The 16,772-nt window shown below is 42.0% G+C and overlaps 1 protein-coding gene across 11 annotated transcripts in view; it reads right to left on the bottom strand.

The window, feature by feature from the left end:
- The window catches only part of Nedd4l (NEDD4 like E3 ubiquitin protein ligase), a 312,978-nt gene that overhangs the window by 118,338 nt on the left and 177,868 nt on the right, over positions 1-16,772 (bottom strand). For 3 of the 11 annotated variants that reach the window (XM_047526340.1, XM_047526342.1, XM_047526344.1), the window contains exon 1: positions 14,186-15,437. The exons of 6 other annotated variants lie outside the window; for them this stretch is intronic. In XM_047526340.1, coding sequence (XP_047382296.1) covers positions 14,186-15,319 — 1,134 coding nt within the window. In that variant the 5' untranslated portion in view covers positions 15,320-15,437. Of the gene's footprint in view, positions 1-14,185; positions 15,438-16,772 lie in introns of those variants that run through there. 2 more of the 11 variants (XM_047526341.1, XM_047526343.1) reach the window with 2 other exon arrangements.

Raw genomic sequence — 16,772 nt, 5'->3', positions numbered from 1 at the left:
TGAAGGCATGAAAGAGAGCAACTGAACGATGTGAACTATTGGCCAATCTGAAAGACAAGCTGTCCCTGGGCAGTTCACCTGCAGACAACTCCAGATGACCTAGATTGGGTTGTACTTAACAAAACCCCACGAGGGTGTGGCAGGAAGAGCCATGGTTTGGGCACCAGGCCACCTGAGGTCCAAGCTCTGCTGCCATCTTCCTGTGTGCCCAGGACAAGCTACCACACTATCCAGCCTAAGAAGTGACCCAGGAACCCTTGACTGTTCTTTTCACTTTTAATATTCTGCTTTAAATACTGTAAGGAAGAAATCACCTATTGTCCCTTCTCTGAAATTCAAGAAAATTTGACAAGTGGCCACCTCTTTCAAGAAGTGGAGTTTTCAAAAGCCACAAAAATGTACTCAGCTAATATTTGCAGCAGGAAGATACTTTAGTTGCTTGGAGAAAAGGTATTTGCACACAAACTGTAACAGGACAGACCGGTCTTGCCATGGCTAGAACTGGAATCCCACTTCTACTGACTTCTTGCAGTTTGAAACTGAGAAGAAAATTAATCCTTTCATTTCTGTGCTATTTTGGGACATAAGCTCTTTTATGTATATTTTGCAAATACTCAACTGGAACACTCTTTTGTTCTGAATGCAGAGGTATTGCCCAAGCTCACTTGAATTGGAAATTTATTTTGTGGACCACTGAGCCACAAAATAAATAGTTTTTTTTTTTTTTTTTTTTTTTTTTTTTTTTTTTTTAAAGAGGCAGCAAGAGGTACCACTAAACAAAATGTAGACTTGAGTGATGGAGGCAAGAGAAGAATAGCCTCCAGAATCAGCATCTGCACCACAAGTTTTCACTCACCAGACTCGGACTTGGCATCGACTTCTTAAGTTGATCATTCTCAGTCCTGATGCACATCACTGTCATCCAGGGAACCTCCCGGTAGTAGGCTCCCTCACCCCTCACAATCAATAAGTCCACTCTGTCCCTGAGTACCTTTATTGTGCTGGACAATCAAAATCAGTAAAATTATTTTTATCCAGTCTGCACTCCTTGGTAAATTCTATTTCACTAACAGTCAACCTGTTCATTGGCAGAAATATCAATAAATTAAGATAAAATAAAAAGTCTGATTACCAGTGGCTTGCAGGGGGCAGAAGGGTAACTATTTAATCCTCTCTGCTGTACTGAACCCTTTAAACACCATTCTGAATGCGGCATAGGGAAACCAAAAAGCCATTCGATACTCTAAAATATTTGCAAGGAGCTACCACGCTTTTCTGAGAGTTTTAAAGCCATGATTGAATAAACCTTAGATCTACATTCTATAGATATCTCATACTGCTGCCTCCCAATCACCCTGCCTCCCACTCTTCTGACCCCCTTCTTCCACTCTCCCCCACTTTAGCCAAATCTTCCTGCATCTGTTGTGCCTGGCAACACACACTAACATTCCAGCACATGTCACCTGGCCACTGACAGAAGATTGCGACATAATAGGCCAAAAAAGAAACCTGTTCAAAAGGCAAAATAATTTTTGGAGAGGTTCCTGTTGAGCGAGTGAAGATCCCTTGAGCTGAAGGCTCAGGTGTGGTAAGGGAGGCGCTCAGTCACTTAGTGCTCCGCTCTGCCCAAGACCTTGGTGTGGCAGTGAGATGGAAGGACTGCCCCCAGAGTGTGCTCTCCCTCCCTCATGGAAATCCTCCTGCAGCCCAAATGCCCCCTTGTTCCCTCAAATGCAGAACCTCTGCACAAGCCTTGCTTCTCAGTTCAAAGAAACCTGAGGAAAATCTGTCTGTGACCACTTTATGACACCCACAGAACTTTAATCCAGAGCATGATGTCTATTTCTTCCCTTTGTTTAAATCTATGTTACAAGGAAAATCTTCAGTAGCTGAGACAGACGAGCAACTATTTCCTTAGCAGTGACTTAAAAATCCCCTGCCTTCTCCGTAGCTGAGGCTGTGTCCATCTATCTGCTCACCCTCAGATCCTGTGCCAATCTAGAAAATGCATGACAAACCAGGAGATGAAACCGGCAGCCCCACAATCTGAGAAAAACATGCAAAAACCTCGCTCTCAGAAAACGCACCAGAAAGGCCTGCCTCTCTCTGGGGTGAAGCTTGCAGGATAAATGAGCTATTTTAAAAGCTGTGGATCTGCTGTGTAGCCCACACATTATTCATCAATGGACAATATGCCTTATAATAAATGCAATCTGCAAATCAGAAGCAGACTCTCCGGTACAAAACTGCAAAAATACATCCACCCACGTCCTGGCATGACACAAGCAGCAGAAAGCGCCTTGAAATAACCCTCCCTTAGGGAGCACAAAAGCTTCCCATTTTCTAGCCACTGCAACATGAAAAAGACAGGCTAAGAACTAAGGTGAGAGAACCTCTTGAGAGAATTGCACATTCTCTCCCTGGTATCCAGGGGAGAGAGTGTGTGTGTGGTGTGTGGTGTGTGTGTGTGTGTGTGTGTGTATGTGTGCATGTGCAGAGGGGTGCAAAGCACAGGCTGGGGACCAGGCTCTGCCACCCTCGAAGGCAACATGACCTATTACAATGGCCTCTCCAGCTGGCTCCCAACTCCTCTCCATAAGTGTGGTGGCCAGTGCGGTCTGTCCCTCGGCTCAAACCCCCTCCTGTTTCCTTCTGTCCCCTCACTGCTCCACAGGGACCTTTCTGGCATTTGGACCCCAGGACCATTCCTTCCTTATTTGAGCTGCACCTCTATCTCTGTTCACCCAATTCCAGCATGTCCTTACCATTCCTCCTACTCTCTAGGCACCTGAATGTGTAAGACCTTTGAACTCACCCATCCTGCAGTCTGGCATGATCTCCTTTTGTCATCCCCTCGACTCTATCACCTAAGGGAGGCCATCTGTGGCTACCCCACGTAGGCCTCAACCTGGCCTACTCCAAAGGCCCCCACCCCCACCCCCGCATTCTTTGCAACTCTCTTCCTCATCTCACAGTAATTCTCACAACTTATCTGTTCACCTGTCTCCCTGCTACCAGAACATAAGCTTACAGGAAGGCAGGTTTGTTCTGTTCACTGCAGTGTACCCAGAATTAGGCGAGGGGACCTGGCAGGCAGTGGGAGCTCACCAAATTCCTTTAGTGATTGTTTACATTTTATCTACAAAGCAACTTCACAAAGCTGTCTTAGGGGTCCCCAGAGGGCTACCCAGGTGGTTCTACCCATTTGTTCAAGCAGCAAAAAAAATTCCATCGGTGAGAAAGACGAATTTTTTTGTTGTGTTTTCTCGTGCTGGGGATGAACCCCAGGGCCTTGTGCATGCTAAACAAGTGCTCTAACACTGAGCTACACCCCCAGCTCAACAGGGGGGTTTTAGGTAACGTTTAAATAAATGTTATGATCGCATGATTCAAAATCACATGACCATCTCCTTCACCCAGACACTCCAAATACTCCAACAAAACACAGGCCCTGGGATGGATCATCAACTCCTCAAACCCACCCAGATTGTCGCTGCCCCTTTCTGAGGACATGGACATGGGCAGGATCTCTTTACTTCACTGCCTGAGCTCTTCCGATGGGCACTGTTCTTCAATATGGAGGTACTAGCAAGTGAGGGAAGGGCGCAACTACAGATTTTTCTCTTTCACTTAAAACCACACATAAATACAATGCAATCTTCTTTCAAAAAGAATCCCCCTCCTTAGTGCTTGATGAGAAAAGGCCCTAAGGTATTGTTCTAGATTAAGCAACTATGTGCTTTTTCTTTCTTTTTATGCCCATTTTTCCAAGCTGTCTTTTCCATGAATCTGACTTCTGGAGAGTCACAGAAAGACCTTCACTGGATTACTGCAAAGTCACAATCCCTGCCCTCTATTTGGCCAGTATCGTTTTCTGGTTTTCCTGTTCTTGGGTTAGATCAGAGACTCTCTGAGCCCAGCAAACCACTCAAGGCAATAGCTCACCCAAGGTCACATCAGTGTCTGTCTCTCATTTGTGTATAGGTTCTGTTTTCCCACAAAATAAGCCACTCCTTGGGAATAGGGATGAGCCCCATGTCCCCCAAACTCTAGCTACCCTTCCAAAGTTTAAAATGTCCCACATCTCTCTGCCATGAAACAGCCAACCTTCTTTTCAGAGGTCCTCCTAGAGACCCAAAGACTCAAATTCCTTAGGAACTTTCTCAGTTATGTTTTCTCAAGTGATTCCAGCATTACCCCTTAAGGCAATGGGCCTTCATTCAAAGAATAGTAGAGTCTTACAGTTATTGATTTTAAAATAAGAAACGTGGAAACTTTTTTAAAAAATTAAACTCCAAGTTAAGTGGCAAAATGAATGTGAAATTAATACCTAACAATCAGAATCAGAATATTTTAAGTACTTAATCATATAAACTTCGAGAAGCATATTCTTGTGGACACCAGGGTTTTTGTAAGTAAAAACAATGACACATTAAATACCAGTTGACCTATTCTACATGTGTATGGGCTGAAATCAAAATTTCAAATTTTAAAATTCTAGGTGACAAATACATTGAAGGAAAGACAGAAAGAGCATTCATTTTTCAAAAGGTCTAATGGCTTAGACCTGGACATTACTGCACAATCATCAAGCTATTATAACAGCAGCTGGTACTCTGGAAAACATTTCTTTCCATTCATCTAGTTTATGGAAAGCAAACCTACCTTAAAAGCAGAGAAAAAACATCTAAATCAAGCCTTCGGCTTAGATTTGTAACTTTGCCTTAATTCACTCCAACATTTCAAAACTCAAGGGTTTTAGAACCTAAAATTCACCTTAAATGTTTGCAAATCATTCTAAAGTCATATCCATAAATATTGCCACCAGCAATTTTGTATACTATTTGCATTCTCTATTTCTCCAATTTTATTATGTTCATTTTTGTAACATAGAAGGTGCAATCTAGAGCTGGATTTTTCTGCCTCTGTTGTTAATCCCTATGTGTGATTCCCTGGCACGTATACTTCCCAGAGCAGGGGCGGGAGAGTCATAAGGGTAGGGAAGTTCAGCATTTTTATAGTATTCACTAGAACTTTTACTAGATAGATAGGAATTCACTGGCAAAAATATGCATATAGAATTATAGGCACCAAAAAAGATATATTATATGAGAAACTCATGAATACATTGAGAAAAACAACTGTTATTTTCCTTTTTTTTTTTTTTTTTTTTTTTAAGTTCAGAAATCTAATATTTTTATATGGCTTATCCCATTCAACTTTTCTTTGTGATTTCCTTTTCTGCTTCTAATGTTAGGATTTTACCATCCTTCAATTTTAACTGCTGCTTATTCTATAATGTGGCAAATTTTAAATGAAATTATTTAATTTTTACTTTGAACTATTGGTGCTTGGTGAGTTTTTTTTTTCTTTTGTTCAATCTAAATGCATATAATATCTAAGGGTGTGAACTGTATATAGTTGAGATACCATTTCCTGTATCATAATGCAGGGCAAAGAGCAGCATTTTCTTATATAAATGTCATTATAAACAAAAAGAACTCCAGGGAAGCTTTCAGCATATTCATTTCTTTAGTTCTTTCAGGATAAATTCTCCACTGCACATATAAACAGTTAACTGTGAACCCTACAAGTAACGCTTGCTATTCTCTGTTGGAGTTATGTTCCTACAGTATGATATGACAATGAAGGTGACAGTTACCCGCTACACCATCCAACGGCAGGAACTGAGTCTTGGTAGCTCTTGCTGCTCAGACCAGTTGGGGCAGGGGTGCAGAGACCCTCTCTGAGGAGGGGGCCATTCAGAAAGGAATTCATCCAAGACCACAATGAATGAAAAGCAGAGGGATGTTCCTGCCAAAAACTACACCCCAAACTTCTTCAGTGACATTTCACAGTACAAAATGATTTCCCCATACCTGTTAATCACAAACAAGACAATTCTTGTGCAAACACAGCCACCACATCCCTGGCAGTCACTTCTACCTTCGGTCCCCGGACAGGGCTTCTCCTACCCACCCCACTCAGACAAATCTGGTTATCTTCAGGATGCAGCTCCAAACTCCATGATGTCACTCCTGTCCCTCTCGCCTGCCCGTGTGAAAGCAGCCTGTCGCCCGCTGCCTGCTGGGAGTCAGGCTTGCTTAGAGCCTGCTCCCAGGAACAAAGGCTTTCTCCGGATGGGCCTCACAAACTCAGCTGTCCTGTCTCTCTGCGGGACCAACAGCTCTACAAACCAGGTTCCCAAACATCTATTTCCAACATCAAGAAGGTCAACACTTCACATGCAGCAGTTATTAAAAAATTATTATTGGATCCTTGAGATGAAAAGGATATCTTTGACATTGCCAAAGTCAGGCTCTCATATTCCTCATCTTTGAAATTCAAGGAACTGGACTATGTAATAATTTAAAGCAACTCAACTCTATTTTATGAAACTAAAATAAAAAATGATTCCTGCACACATTAGCTGGAGAAAACTGCTATCCTCTGGAATGGAAAGCAGGAATACCTCTCGCTAAGGTAACGTCAATGGAGGGTGCAGGCCAGTCTCAGGCACACGGTATCCCGAGCTTTGGCATCTGGGCACCCCAATAATACATGCTGATGGGTGCAGCACTGGATCAGGATTTATAAAAAGCAGAGTTTCTACTAATAAAAGAGGTTAAATCCACTTAAAACATTGAAACTAAAATGTTTCCAGTTATATCACAACTTAGTATATCTTTTAAAAATATTTTATGTATTTATTAATTTATTTATTTTAAGTGGTGCTGAGGATAGAACCCAGGGCCTCACATGTGCCAGGTAAGTGCTCTACTACTGAGCTACAGCTACAGCCCACTTTAGTATGTCTTTAATCAAGTGTAAAGCACAGTTAATAAGGTCATATCAGACAGATATTATGCTTAAACTATTTTAACTCAAGAGGAAGATGACACCAAAGAATCCCAGAGCATGCTGTTGGCTTACTGTGTCAACTGGGGCTGAATTCCTTAAGAAAGTCAGAGGATAAGTCAGTTCTGCAATGAAACTCTTAGCCTGACAAACTCCCAGGGGCTGGGGTTGTGGCTCAGTGGTAGAGCGCTTGCCTAGCACATGTGAGGCCCTGGGTTGGATCCTCAGCACCACATAAAAATAAATAAATAAAGGTATTGTGAACATCTATAACTAAAACAAACAAAAACCTCCCAGGTTTGAAGAAGTGGTAGATTGGAGTTTAGAGAGCATTTCTATTTCATCTCAACTTTTCTATTCAACTCAAATATAAAAATCTGGACCAGAGTCATTTTTTCCTCTCCATCAAGAGGCAAATGCCTGGTCCTGCATTTTAAAAGAATATTAGAGGGGCTGGGGAGATAGCTCAGTTGGTAGAGTGCTTGCCTTGTAAGCACAAAGCCCTGGGTTCGATCCCCAGCACCGCAAAAAAAAAAAAAAAAAAGAATATTAGAAAAAACTCTCAAGGCATATGATTATGAACCGTTTAAAAAAGTCAAGGAAATGGATGGAATATGACACATACAGGTCACTGTGTGTTCAGAGTACAATTCTTGACTGATCTACAGAAACAGACTTCAAATCTATCAGGAACTATTTGAATCATCAGGGACTTACATGCTACTGAGACCCCGGTCCACCTCACCTCCCTCAAAGAGGCAGACAAGATGATGAAGGATTACCTGGGCTGAGAGCAGATGCCTCCAAGTTACCACATGGGGAGTAAAAGCCACTTAACTCACTGTAATCTATAAAAACTGACTGCGTGACTCTAGGGACCTAGGAACGGCAGAATTTCCTGGGAAATTTCTGGTCTCTCGCTACCTGGGGGAGTTTCCTCCATTCTGTTTACTGAGTATACGGCACAATAATTAACATTAAAACACAATCAGAAAAATGAGAAATTATACTCCATTTATGTATGATTTATCAAAATGCATAAATGCATTCTACTGTCATATATAACTAATTAGAACAAATAAAAAAAGTTTTAAAAACACAGGACGATTTCAAAGAAGTAGCAGGCTGGGCAGGCACTGAAGGAACTGATACAAAGTAACTAAATTCAAAATGTAGAAACCACTGTCAAAACCAAAGAAAACAGGGCTCCTTTGGCTCAGCTTCTGATACCTTCATTTCATGGCCTTGATTCAGAAGTGTCATAACAGGCTATGCTTCTAAAACGATCCATGTAAAAAAACCAGACTTCTTGAAATTTAATCTACTCCCTCCTCCTTCCTGAAAACGAAACTTCCTGTTATAATATGGTGATCCTGGAGACACTCATACTCGGAACAGCATGACACCAGCCAGGACATCAGGGACTTACACTCAGGCCCACTCACAACAGGCCACCTGTCACCCTTATTTACTTATCCTCCTCTCTTTCCCAGTCTGCCCAAGTAGGCCACAGCAGACTAATCACAAGATTTTTTTAAAGAGGGAATTCCACCAAGAATATTATACATTCATGCTACACCGAGTTAAGACTGTTTCTAAAAACCTTTCCATACTCTCCTTTGGTCCAGAAATACTTTAGCTAATATTTTCTACAGTCCATCCTTTTAGGCCTATTTAACTTTTCAATCTGGAGAGGAATATACATAGCAGGTAGATCTGTTTTGGTGTGCTCTCTTACACAGGATAAGGAATAAATGCTATGCTGCTTGGTGAGAATTAAAGGAACCAGAAGATGGCAGACATGATAATAAACCTCTGAATAATCACTAGCTAATTCTGGATTGGGTTTCCCCAAGCTTCTTTTGGCATTTGCAAAGGAAACTTAGATATTCTGGTACCCATACACTGAATCAACAGTTTCAATGCCATCTATGAATTTCATTTTTTCCCATTTGCAAATGTCTTGGCAGTATAATTAAAGAGTTAAAAGGGGGGAAATGTCTTTAGGCTAGCTAATCTCTCTTAGCGATAATAATATGCAGTTATTTTTATTTAAAAATCTGCTTGATCATTTGAAGTTGGCACAAGTAGCATTAGCACTTGGATTAGCCTCGACTACACAAAAATATCCATCGACTGAACAGAAATTCAACTTTTATAAAATTTTAAAATAATTCTCACATGGAATAAATTCCTTCTGGTCTTGTTAACTGTTATGCAGAAGCAGCAAATTTCTAATATGTATTATAAAAATGGAGATTTCAGTGACTAGAAACTCTGTCTGGCCAAAGCAGCTGTGACATTTCTGAAAACCTTTTGAAAGGCAACAATCTAATAAGTCATGTTCCCCACATATGTTCCTATTTTTTAAATCATGTGAAGTAAAAATTTCATACAGATAACAAACTTAATTACTGGAAAGCAATTATATATAGCAAAATAACATGGTAAAACTATGTAGGAAATGCAGTCAATGTTTTTAATATTTCAAAAAATTAATATGGAAAATGTAATCAATGATCCTCTTCTACAATGCATAGCTCCCAAGTCAATTCTTTGCAAGGATGAATGACATCATCATAGGGCAGTGTCGAGGACAAAAAAGAATGACCACAGGATGGCAGAAAAGACATCAGAGCTGGTTATTAAAGTCAACACTTTAAGGTATACCACAAATGCATGCTGTCCTTGTATTTAGTGCCATAAGGATCAAAAACTGACTATTCAAGCTAACCTGATTAACTTCCTAGGGAAAGGACTTGTATGCCTGGCTCATGACCAGGTGCCGGTACAGATGCTGCCTCATTTAAACCTAACTAAGCCTAGCTAGCAACCCAGGAGCTGTTTTGTTTGTTTGTTTGTTTGTTGGTGAAGAAACCCAGAAAGCTGGACATTTTGTTCTCATTAAGCTTACGAGGGAGTAACTACCCTACCCAAGGACCCAAAGCCAGTAATTGGCCAAGGCAGCTTTTTGGGTCCCCAAAGTTGTTTCCTCCCTCCATTAGATCAGTGCTGCATGGTATCAAATGAGTCACCTCCAAACTTTTGGCAAAATGTCCATCACAAGAAGCATTAAAACTGCTTGTTGGCTTAACGCTGCTTTTTAATCATGCAAGTATATGTATGTATGCATCTATTATACATACGTGCCTTATGCATGTATCTACTACACATACATAAGTACTATACATACATCTATCATATAAACAAACATTATGCAAGCATCTTATACATGTGTCTATTATGCATACAAGTGTATCTATCATACATGTGTATCTACAAGACACACCTGTATCTATTGTACATACATATGTGTATCTATCATACATGTGTGCCTAATATATGTATCTACTTATGCACATGTGTTGAGTTTCTATTATGCATTCACATGTGTATCGATTATACACATAGGTGTGTGTCACACACGTATTGTTCAGGCATACATGTGCATTTATCTATTATATCTATGTTACACATGCATTTGTGTATCATGCACACACATCTACCATGCATTCACATGTGTGCATCTATTATACATATGTATATGTATCCATTACACATATATTACACATACTTGTGTGTATATCTTACAATACATATATACCTGTGTCTAATTAGCATACAAAGCACACAATGATATACACAGAAGGTTAGCATACCTAATGAAAAGTCACATAGCTTCTTATAAAACAGCGGCTTAACCCTAGGTCACACGAGAGCTGGGAAGGCTGGGTGAGATGATGCCTCCACAATGGACAGTCATATATACTAAGGAAATAAACAAAGGCAGTTTTCAAACTGTGAAAGACTAAAACCTAAGCCATCACTACAAGTCCCGTGCATTTGCATTGACAAATTTGAACTGGTGTCAACCCTGTGCAGCACTGCCTGCACAACCTTTTAAAGTGTTCCTGGAAATGGTTGAAATTTTTTAAGTCCTATATTAGGCTACTATCATAGATGACCACATGAAGAGAGATCACTGTTATCGCTAAGACAGGGGAAAAGTCTATGGAATCCAATCAGAACCCAAGCCAATGAAAGGAATACTACTTTTTCTCATTCCATTACAATGCTGATATTGTTTCTGTTGTATCTCAAAGCAATGTTTAAACACATGATCCTCACTGCAAAACATATGCCCAATGAGGACACTAGAAAGCTCAGAGGGCCTGGAGGGGAAGGAATGGAGAGGACATTCCCTTCTTATCAGTGCGGGGAGAAGGTGTGATAATTCCTGGTTTTACCCTGTGGGTCTTCCTTCCTCTGTTTACCTTGAAAACTCCTGTGTCAGCAAGAAAGTGTGATAGTATGTAAAACTTTTCAGTTAACTAGTGTAATGCTATATGCTATATTATTGAGTGTTTGTGGTACAGTAGACCACAAACACTCAATAATATTAATGGAATCAGAAAGCTGGGTCCCCAAGCCTGTAAAATGCAAAGTTTAGTAGTCATTATGCACAGGACAGTGTCGTAAGGGGGCATAAGTGCTGCTAAAGGTTGACCCAGCTTTCTCAGAATAACTCCAGTGCAATTAAGAGGTTTGTAACTAAACCAAATAATCTAAGAATTCATTTACGACAACCGAGTTATTTGTTAAATGACTAGGAATAATGTCATGGATTGAACAGATATTTTACGAACTCTGAATTATTTTAGCCAATTATCACTGATGACTCTAAGAACCAATTCAGCTTTACTGATGATGGGTGACCTGGTGGAAATCTATCATCACACAGGTTCCCCTGTAATTTTTCTAAGAATCTAGCTGGTTAACAGTTTTTGAAGTCAAGCTGCATCTTAGATTTAGTCATGGCATAATGTATGGAAGGCACAGACAGATAAAAGCACATAGCCTTAACTTTGTAGTAAGATCTAAGGCACAGCTTATGAAATTTGAGCACATTTGTAAAAGGAATCCTGAGAGGTATTCCCAAATCAAAAAAGATTTCCCACATCATTCCAAAACCAGATTATAATGGATTTTAGTTGACTTTTCATGTAAACTTAATAATAAAATCCCCTTCTGACCAAGCAGCAGATATTTGAAACGCTAAAAAGGCCTGGTGGCAGCCAGACTGCAGACGCCCAAGTGAATGTTTTCCTTCAAGATAAATAAGGCCATGGCAGCTGCTGCCTGCGCCTAACAACCCTGGTCCATATGAATTAGGCAGAGTTGCTGAATGGAACAGACGGTTTCATTATGTGACCAGTTTTGATTTTTAAAGAAAAACGCTTTGTTTAAAAGAAAACCAGCTTATCAACCATGTCATAATTTATGTTCGTATATGAAAATACACATATATGTACATAAGCCATTCACCTAGATAGATTTTTATTCTCCATAATAAGCTCCTTATTCCACAATTTATATCTCCAACTTTATTTTCCACAGTATAGTCCTTCCACATTAGAGGAAACCTTGTAAGAAAGATACACAAAGCTTTTGGTAACATGTGAGATTTAAAAAAAAATTTTTTTTTTCTCAGTTACTAGGCATGGACCAGGGGTGCTCTACCATTGAGCTACATCCCCAGATTTCATTTTGAAACAGGGTCTCACTAAGTTGACAAGTTGATGAGACTGGCTTCTAACTTGCTATCTCCCTGCCTCAGAATTCCAAGTAGCTGGGATTATAGGTGTATGAGGTATATGATCCCAAGCCCTGAACCAAATGAGATTTTAATCATATAAATTCACTTGTCCTCAACATCTGAACTGCAAACTAATTGAAGTGTTCAGTAACATAACTGAACAATCATCAAAGTTTCAGGATATGCATTTTTTTCAATCTTCATGTGGTAGGTGGTCCAAGTTCAGCATGGAATTGTGCTGCTGAACAAGAAGCCTAAAACTATCATGATGATAATTTCTTGGGGTACTAAAAGCTGCGATACTATCAAAACTCTATTTAAATTCGTATCACTGTATAATAAGTGGTATGAGTTCAGGCCAAAATAAGTATTTCCTTAAAAAATGGTTTGAGGCAACAAAAGAAAGGACTTATGTAATAAGAGAAATGAAGAAGAAAAATATACTTGAATTTAGCATCTGATTATACCTTCAAAATGGTGAAAATCAATGATGGAGCAGTGATAAAGTTTACAACGAATACCTCTGAACACAAAGCAGTTTAGAAAAACAAACAAACAATTCTAGAGTAATACTCAGCTCCTTACTTTGAAAACACAATTCACAAGTGCAGTCCAAACAAAAAGTCCGGAGACCTTGCATAATCACACCCCACAACTAGTAATCATATGGAATTCAGGAAAAAATAGCCAGTTCAAAATATAAGATGCCTCTTCTTTAAGAAAGCACTTGATGGCTAGTAATTCCTAGTAAAAAGAAAACCTGATTAAAGTTTTCATCCCACTCTCAAACTCTGAAAGCTGCAGAGTCATCATAAGCCTGGAAGAGTCGGCAGCTGTCTTTCTGTGTTCCATTTCACTGAAAGGGAGCTAGTGAGAACACAGGCACAGCAGAGCCACAATCTGCAAAGCATCTATGTGCACAGCTGGAGGCAGGGTGCTTACCATTCTATACACAGCATCCTTGACTTAGGCATCCAGTGGGCAGTGTTAAGTTGCACGGCCACGCAACCTGACCATTAACAGAGTCCCCAACACAGCTTCCCTAACCTTGGTCCATTAGCCAATCTGCTTCAAAAACACAGCTCTTACTGTCCCAAAAGTGACACTACTCTTGCTCAGTATTACCTAACGCGACAAAGATCAAAGACAATAAATTGTATAACAAGGACTCATCAGGATCCTCTACAATGAAAAGACCACTGGGAAGAACCAAACTTTATATACACTTAATTATTAAGAGATTAAAAGTTGAGTCTTTTGCAATACCCTCTCACTTTTATCAGAACTGATTCTTGTTTTTGTTTGAAAGTATAGTCATTGGCTATATTAGAAAATGGTTTTAAAAATGCTTTCCAAAGTCAACATGTATCCGGCACTGACTCTATTTTGGTTGTTTGTTTTTTTGGTCAGATTAATTTTAATAATTTTTTAAAGTCTTTTATTTGGAAGGAAAAATAAGAGTGTGTTTTGCTTGGATTTCTAAAATAGAGTTCTTTGAGGACCTAAAGAAAAGATATTTTATGAAAGGCTAACTAGTTTAATGGATCTCTACCAAACACCGGGTCACAAATCATCATCCCAGAGTGGGACAAAACGTTGGGTTGCACTCTCCTGAAGCAGGGAGACTCCCAGAACACAGGATGAAGTTTATTTTAATTATGCTGCAGAATAACTGAGCAGGAATCTTCCTTTCTGAATGATTTGCACACTTAAACATGCGCACGGACTTACCGGGGCGCTGGCTCCCGGGGAATCAGGGCTCTTGGTAGTCTCCTCCTCGGGATTCTGGGGGGCTTCATCAGGTCCCCGAGTAACAAGAATTCGGAAATGCTGCTGCCCCGCATTTTGATCTTGCCTGATCTTAAATGTGCACCCTTGACCCTGCGGAGTCCTCTCCATGGAATTTGTCCTACGGATCTCTGGAGCCATCCTGCCAGCCCGAGGTGGCGTCTCTGGGGCTCCTCTGTCTTCTGTAGGGCTCCCCCGCCCAGCTCGGGGCTGGGTAGGGTAGGACGTGCTCCTCTCTAGCCGAATGCGGGGATACCTCACCAACCTGTCCCCCTTTGTGCCGGTGAAGCCAAAATTGAAGTCCCCACCCAGTCCCGGAGCACCTTGTTGGGGCTGCTGCAACTGGAAGACAAAGCACCGTTTCCCAGAGCTTCCAGAAGCATCTGGAACGTGCTGCAATGACCAACGCCTGGGTTCAGGTGCAGCTGGGCCTGCCTGGCCATCGGGGCCGAAAGGCAGCAGCCGCACCTGGCGCACGTCTGCACTGGAGGCACGGTGCTGGATGCGCAGGCCAGGGGCAGCCTCCTCGGTGCTGTTGGCTGGGCCAGGGCACCGCACGCGGCGTCCGCATGTGCCATTGACCAGGGGCCCCGGGTCTCGGGCTGCCCTTGGAGGGGAGCTCCCAGGGGCATCCCCTGGCGAGGGCTCTTGAGAGCTGCTCTGAGATGAGGCTCTTGTGGCCAAGGCGGTGGTGACCTGGTCCCCGAAGTCGGAGGCGGTGCTCGGGGGTCGGTCATCAGGGCCTTCGGGTGGGCCGCAGCCGTCGGTGGCACCATCGGCGGCCTTGCGCTGCAGGGAGATCTGCACCGATGAGCTGCGGGTGGGGCGGGCGTCAATGCCCGTGAGCAGCTGCGGGATGAACATGGACGTGCTGCGCTTGAGCGCGCCCACGCCTTCTTGCAGGCCACCGCCACTGTCCTCCCGTCCGTTCTGGGCGAAAGGGTGCGGGCCGCTTCTCCGCGGGAGGGTGTGGAATGCCATGAAAAAGTCGTCTTCTCTCTCCTGGTCTAGGATCTCTGACTCGGGGGCTGTGTTGCTGCGACCAGAGCCAAAATGAAACCGAAGCCGATGGGCCATGGTGACCAGGGGGGCCGGGAGAGAGAGGGTGAGCGGCAACAACAAGCCCGGCACTGCCAGAAGTCAAAAACCAAAGACACCAACTCCAAGAAAAAGTGTCCCATCTGCCAAACTGTTAGCACTGCCGCACCAAGAGCGACAGATAGCAGAAATAGCCCAAGTGGCAAGCGGCATTCCAGGCATGATTGGATAAGAGCAAAAAGCTCTCATCTACACTGTGACAGAGGGTAGGATGGCCAGAACCACATGACCGCGCTCTCCCCCTCCAATGCCAGCTTGTGGACTTACTGCCGTTTCCCCCCTCTCCCTCTCATATTTTTTTAACAGCAAGAGCCTGAAACAGCACCTTCCCAGCTGCTGCTGTCCCGTCAGAAAGCAGCGGCCCACAGCGGGGAGCTCCCGCAGCTGACTGAGGCAGCAAAACACACCTCGAGCTGTGCTGCTGTAAATCTGACCGCATCACATTCATGGGACATTTCTTTCCCAACTACTCAGAGCGCTGCGAGTCTCCCACCGGTGCCAGGGATCTGGCATTAAACACAAGCACACACTGGTATGTCCCCACCTCCCCACCACACCAAATAACGACAAGTAAAATGCAACTTAGCTTCGTGGGGAGGGGCTGGTTCACAAGCGTCAGAGGTTATGTTTCTGTTATTTATGATATCACTACACTACCATGACGGAATGCAAACTAATAAAAGGCACTATAAATACGATTACACACCCCACCGAATCAGTGTCCCTTTAGCGGGAAATAATTAGACCATGATCTACAAGTAACAAAATAGCTATGTGGAGATGCACGGGGGCACAATTTACTACACAGCCAGCTGTGCATCTGGGCTGCCTCTTGCTACTAGGGAACTAGTTTTCATTTAAAAGGGGCACATGTGCATCTCACATGTAATATGATCCACACATACAGAAGTACCAGACAAAAAGAACTCAGCTGGAGAAAATATTCTCTCATATGCCAGGTAAGTGAACCTCCTCATACAAATACAAAAAACAGGGAGGGAAGTCGAAGTTGGTGTGCATGTGGGTTTTTTGTAGTAATTTAACTTAAATACTATACAAAGAAATGCTGACTCGTTTCCAGTAGGAAGTCAGCAATATTACCACAGTTGGGATTCAAACATGGAATCTTGCTATGTTTGCAATAAGCCAGAAAGGACCTAAGAAAATAAAAGTGCACACTCAAAAAACTGTCATCGTTTTGTAGTGAGCTTGGAAATATTCTGTGTGTTTTAAACTTAGTACTTTCTATGATCCAGAAACATTAGAGGTTTATTTAGGAGAGGGTTAAAAAAGCTAAAAAAGGAGGGGAAAATACCAAACTGCAAAGAGTGACAAAAAGTTTATTTTAAAATCTGCAAAGCATAGCTTTGTCAACAGTTCTAGAGTCAAGGGTGTGGAAGATTAACTCTGTGTTTACACACATCCAAACCTG

Source organism: Sciurus carolinensis, chromosome 15 (assembly GCF_902686445.1).
Source record: "Sciurus carolinensis chromosome 15, mSciCar1.2, whole genome shotgun sequence".
NCBI classification, from domain to species: domain Eukaryota; kingdom Metazoa; phylum Chordata; class Mammalia; order Rodentia; family Sciuridae; genus Sciurus; species Sciurus carolinensis.
This window is presented reverse-complemented; position numbering and strand designations above follow the sequence as displayed.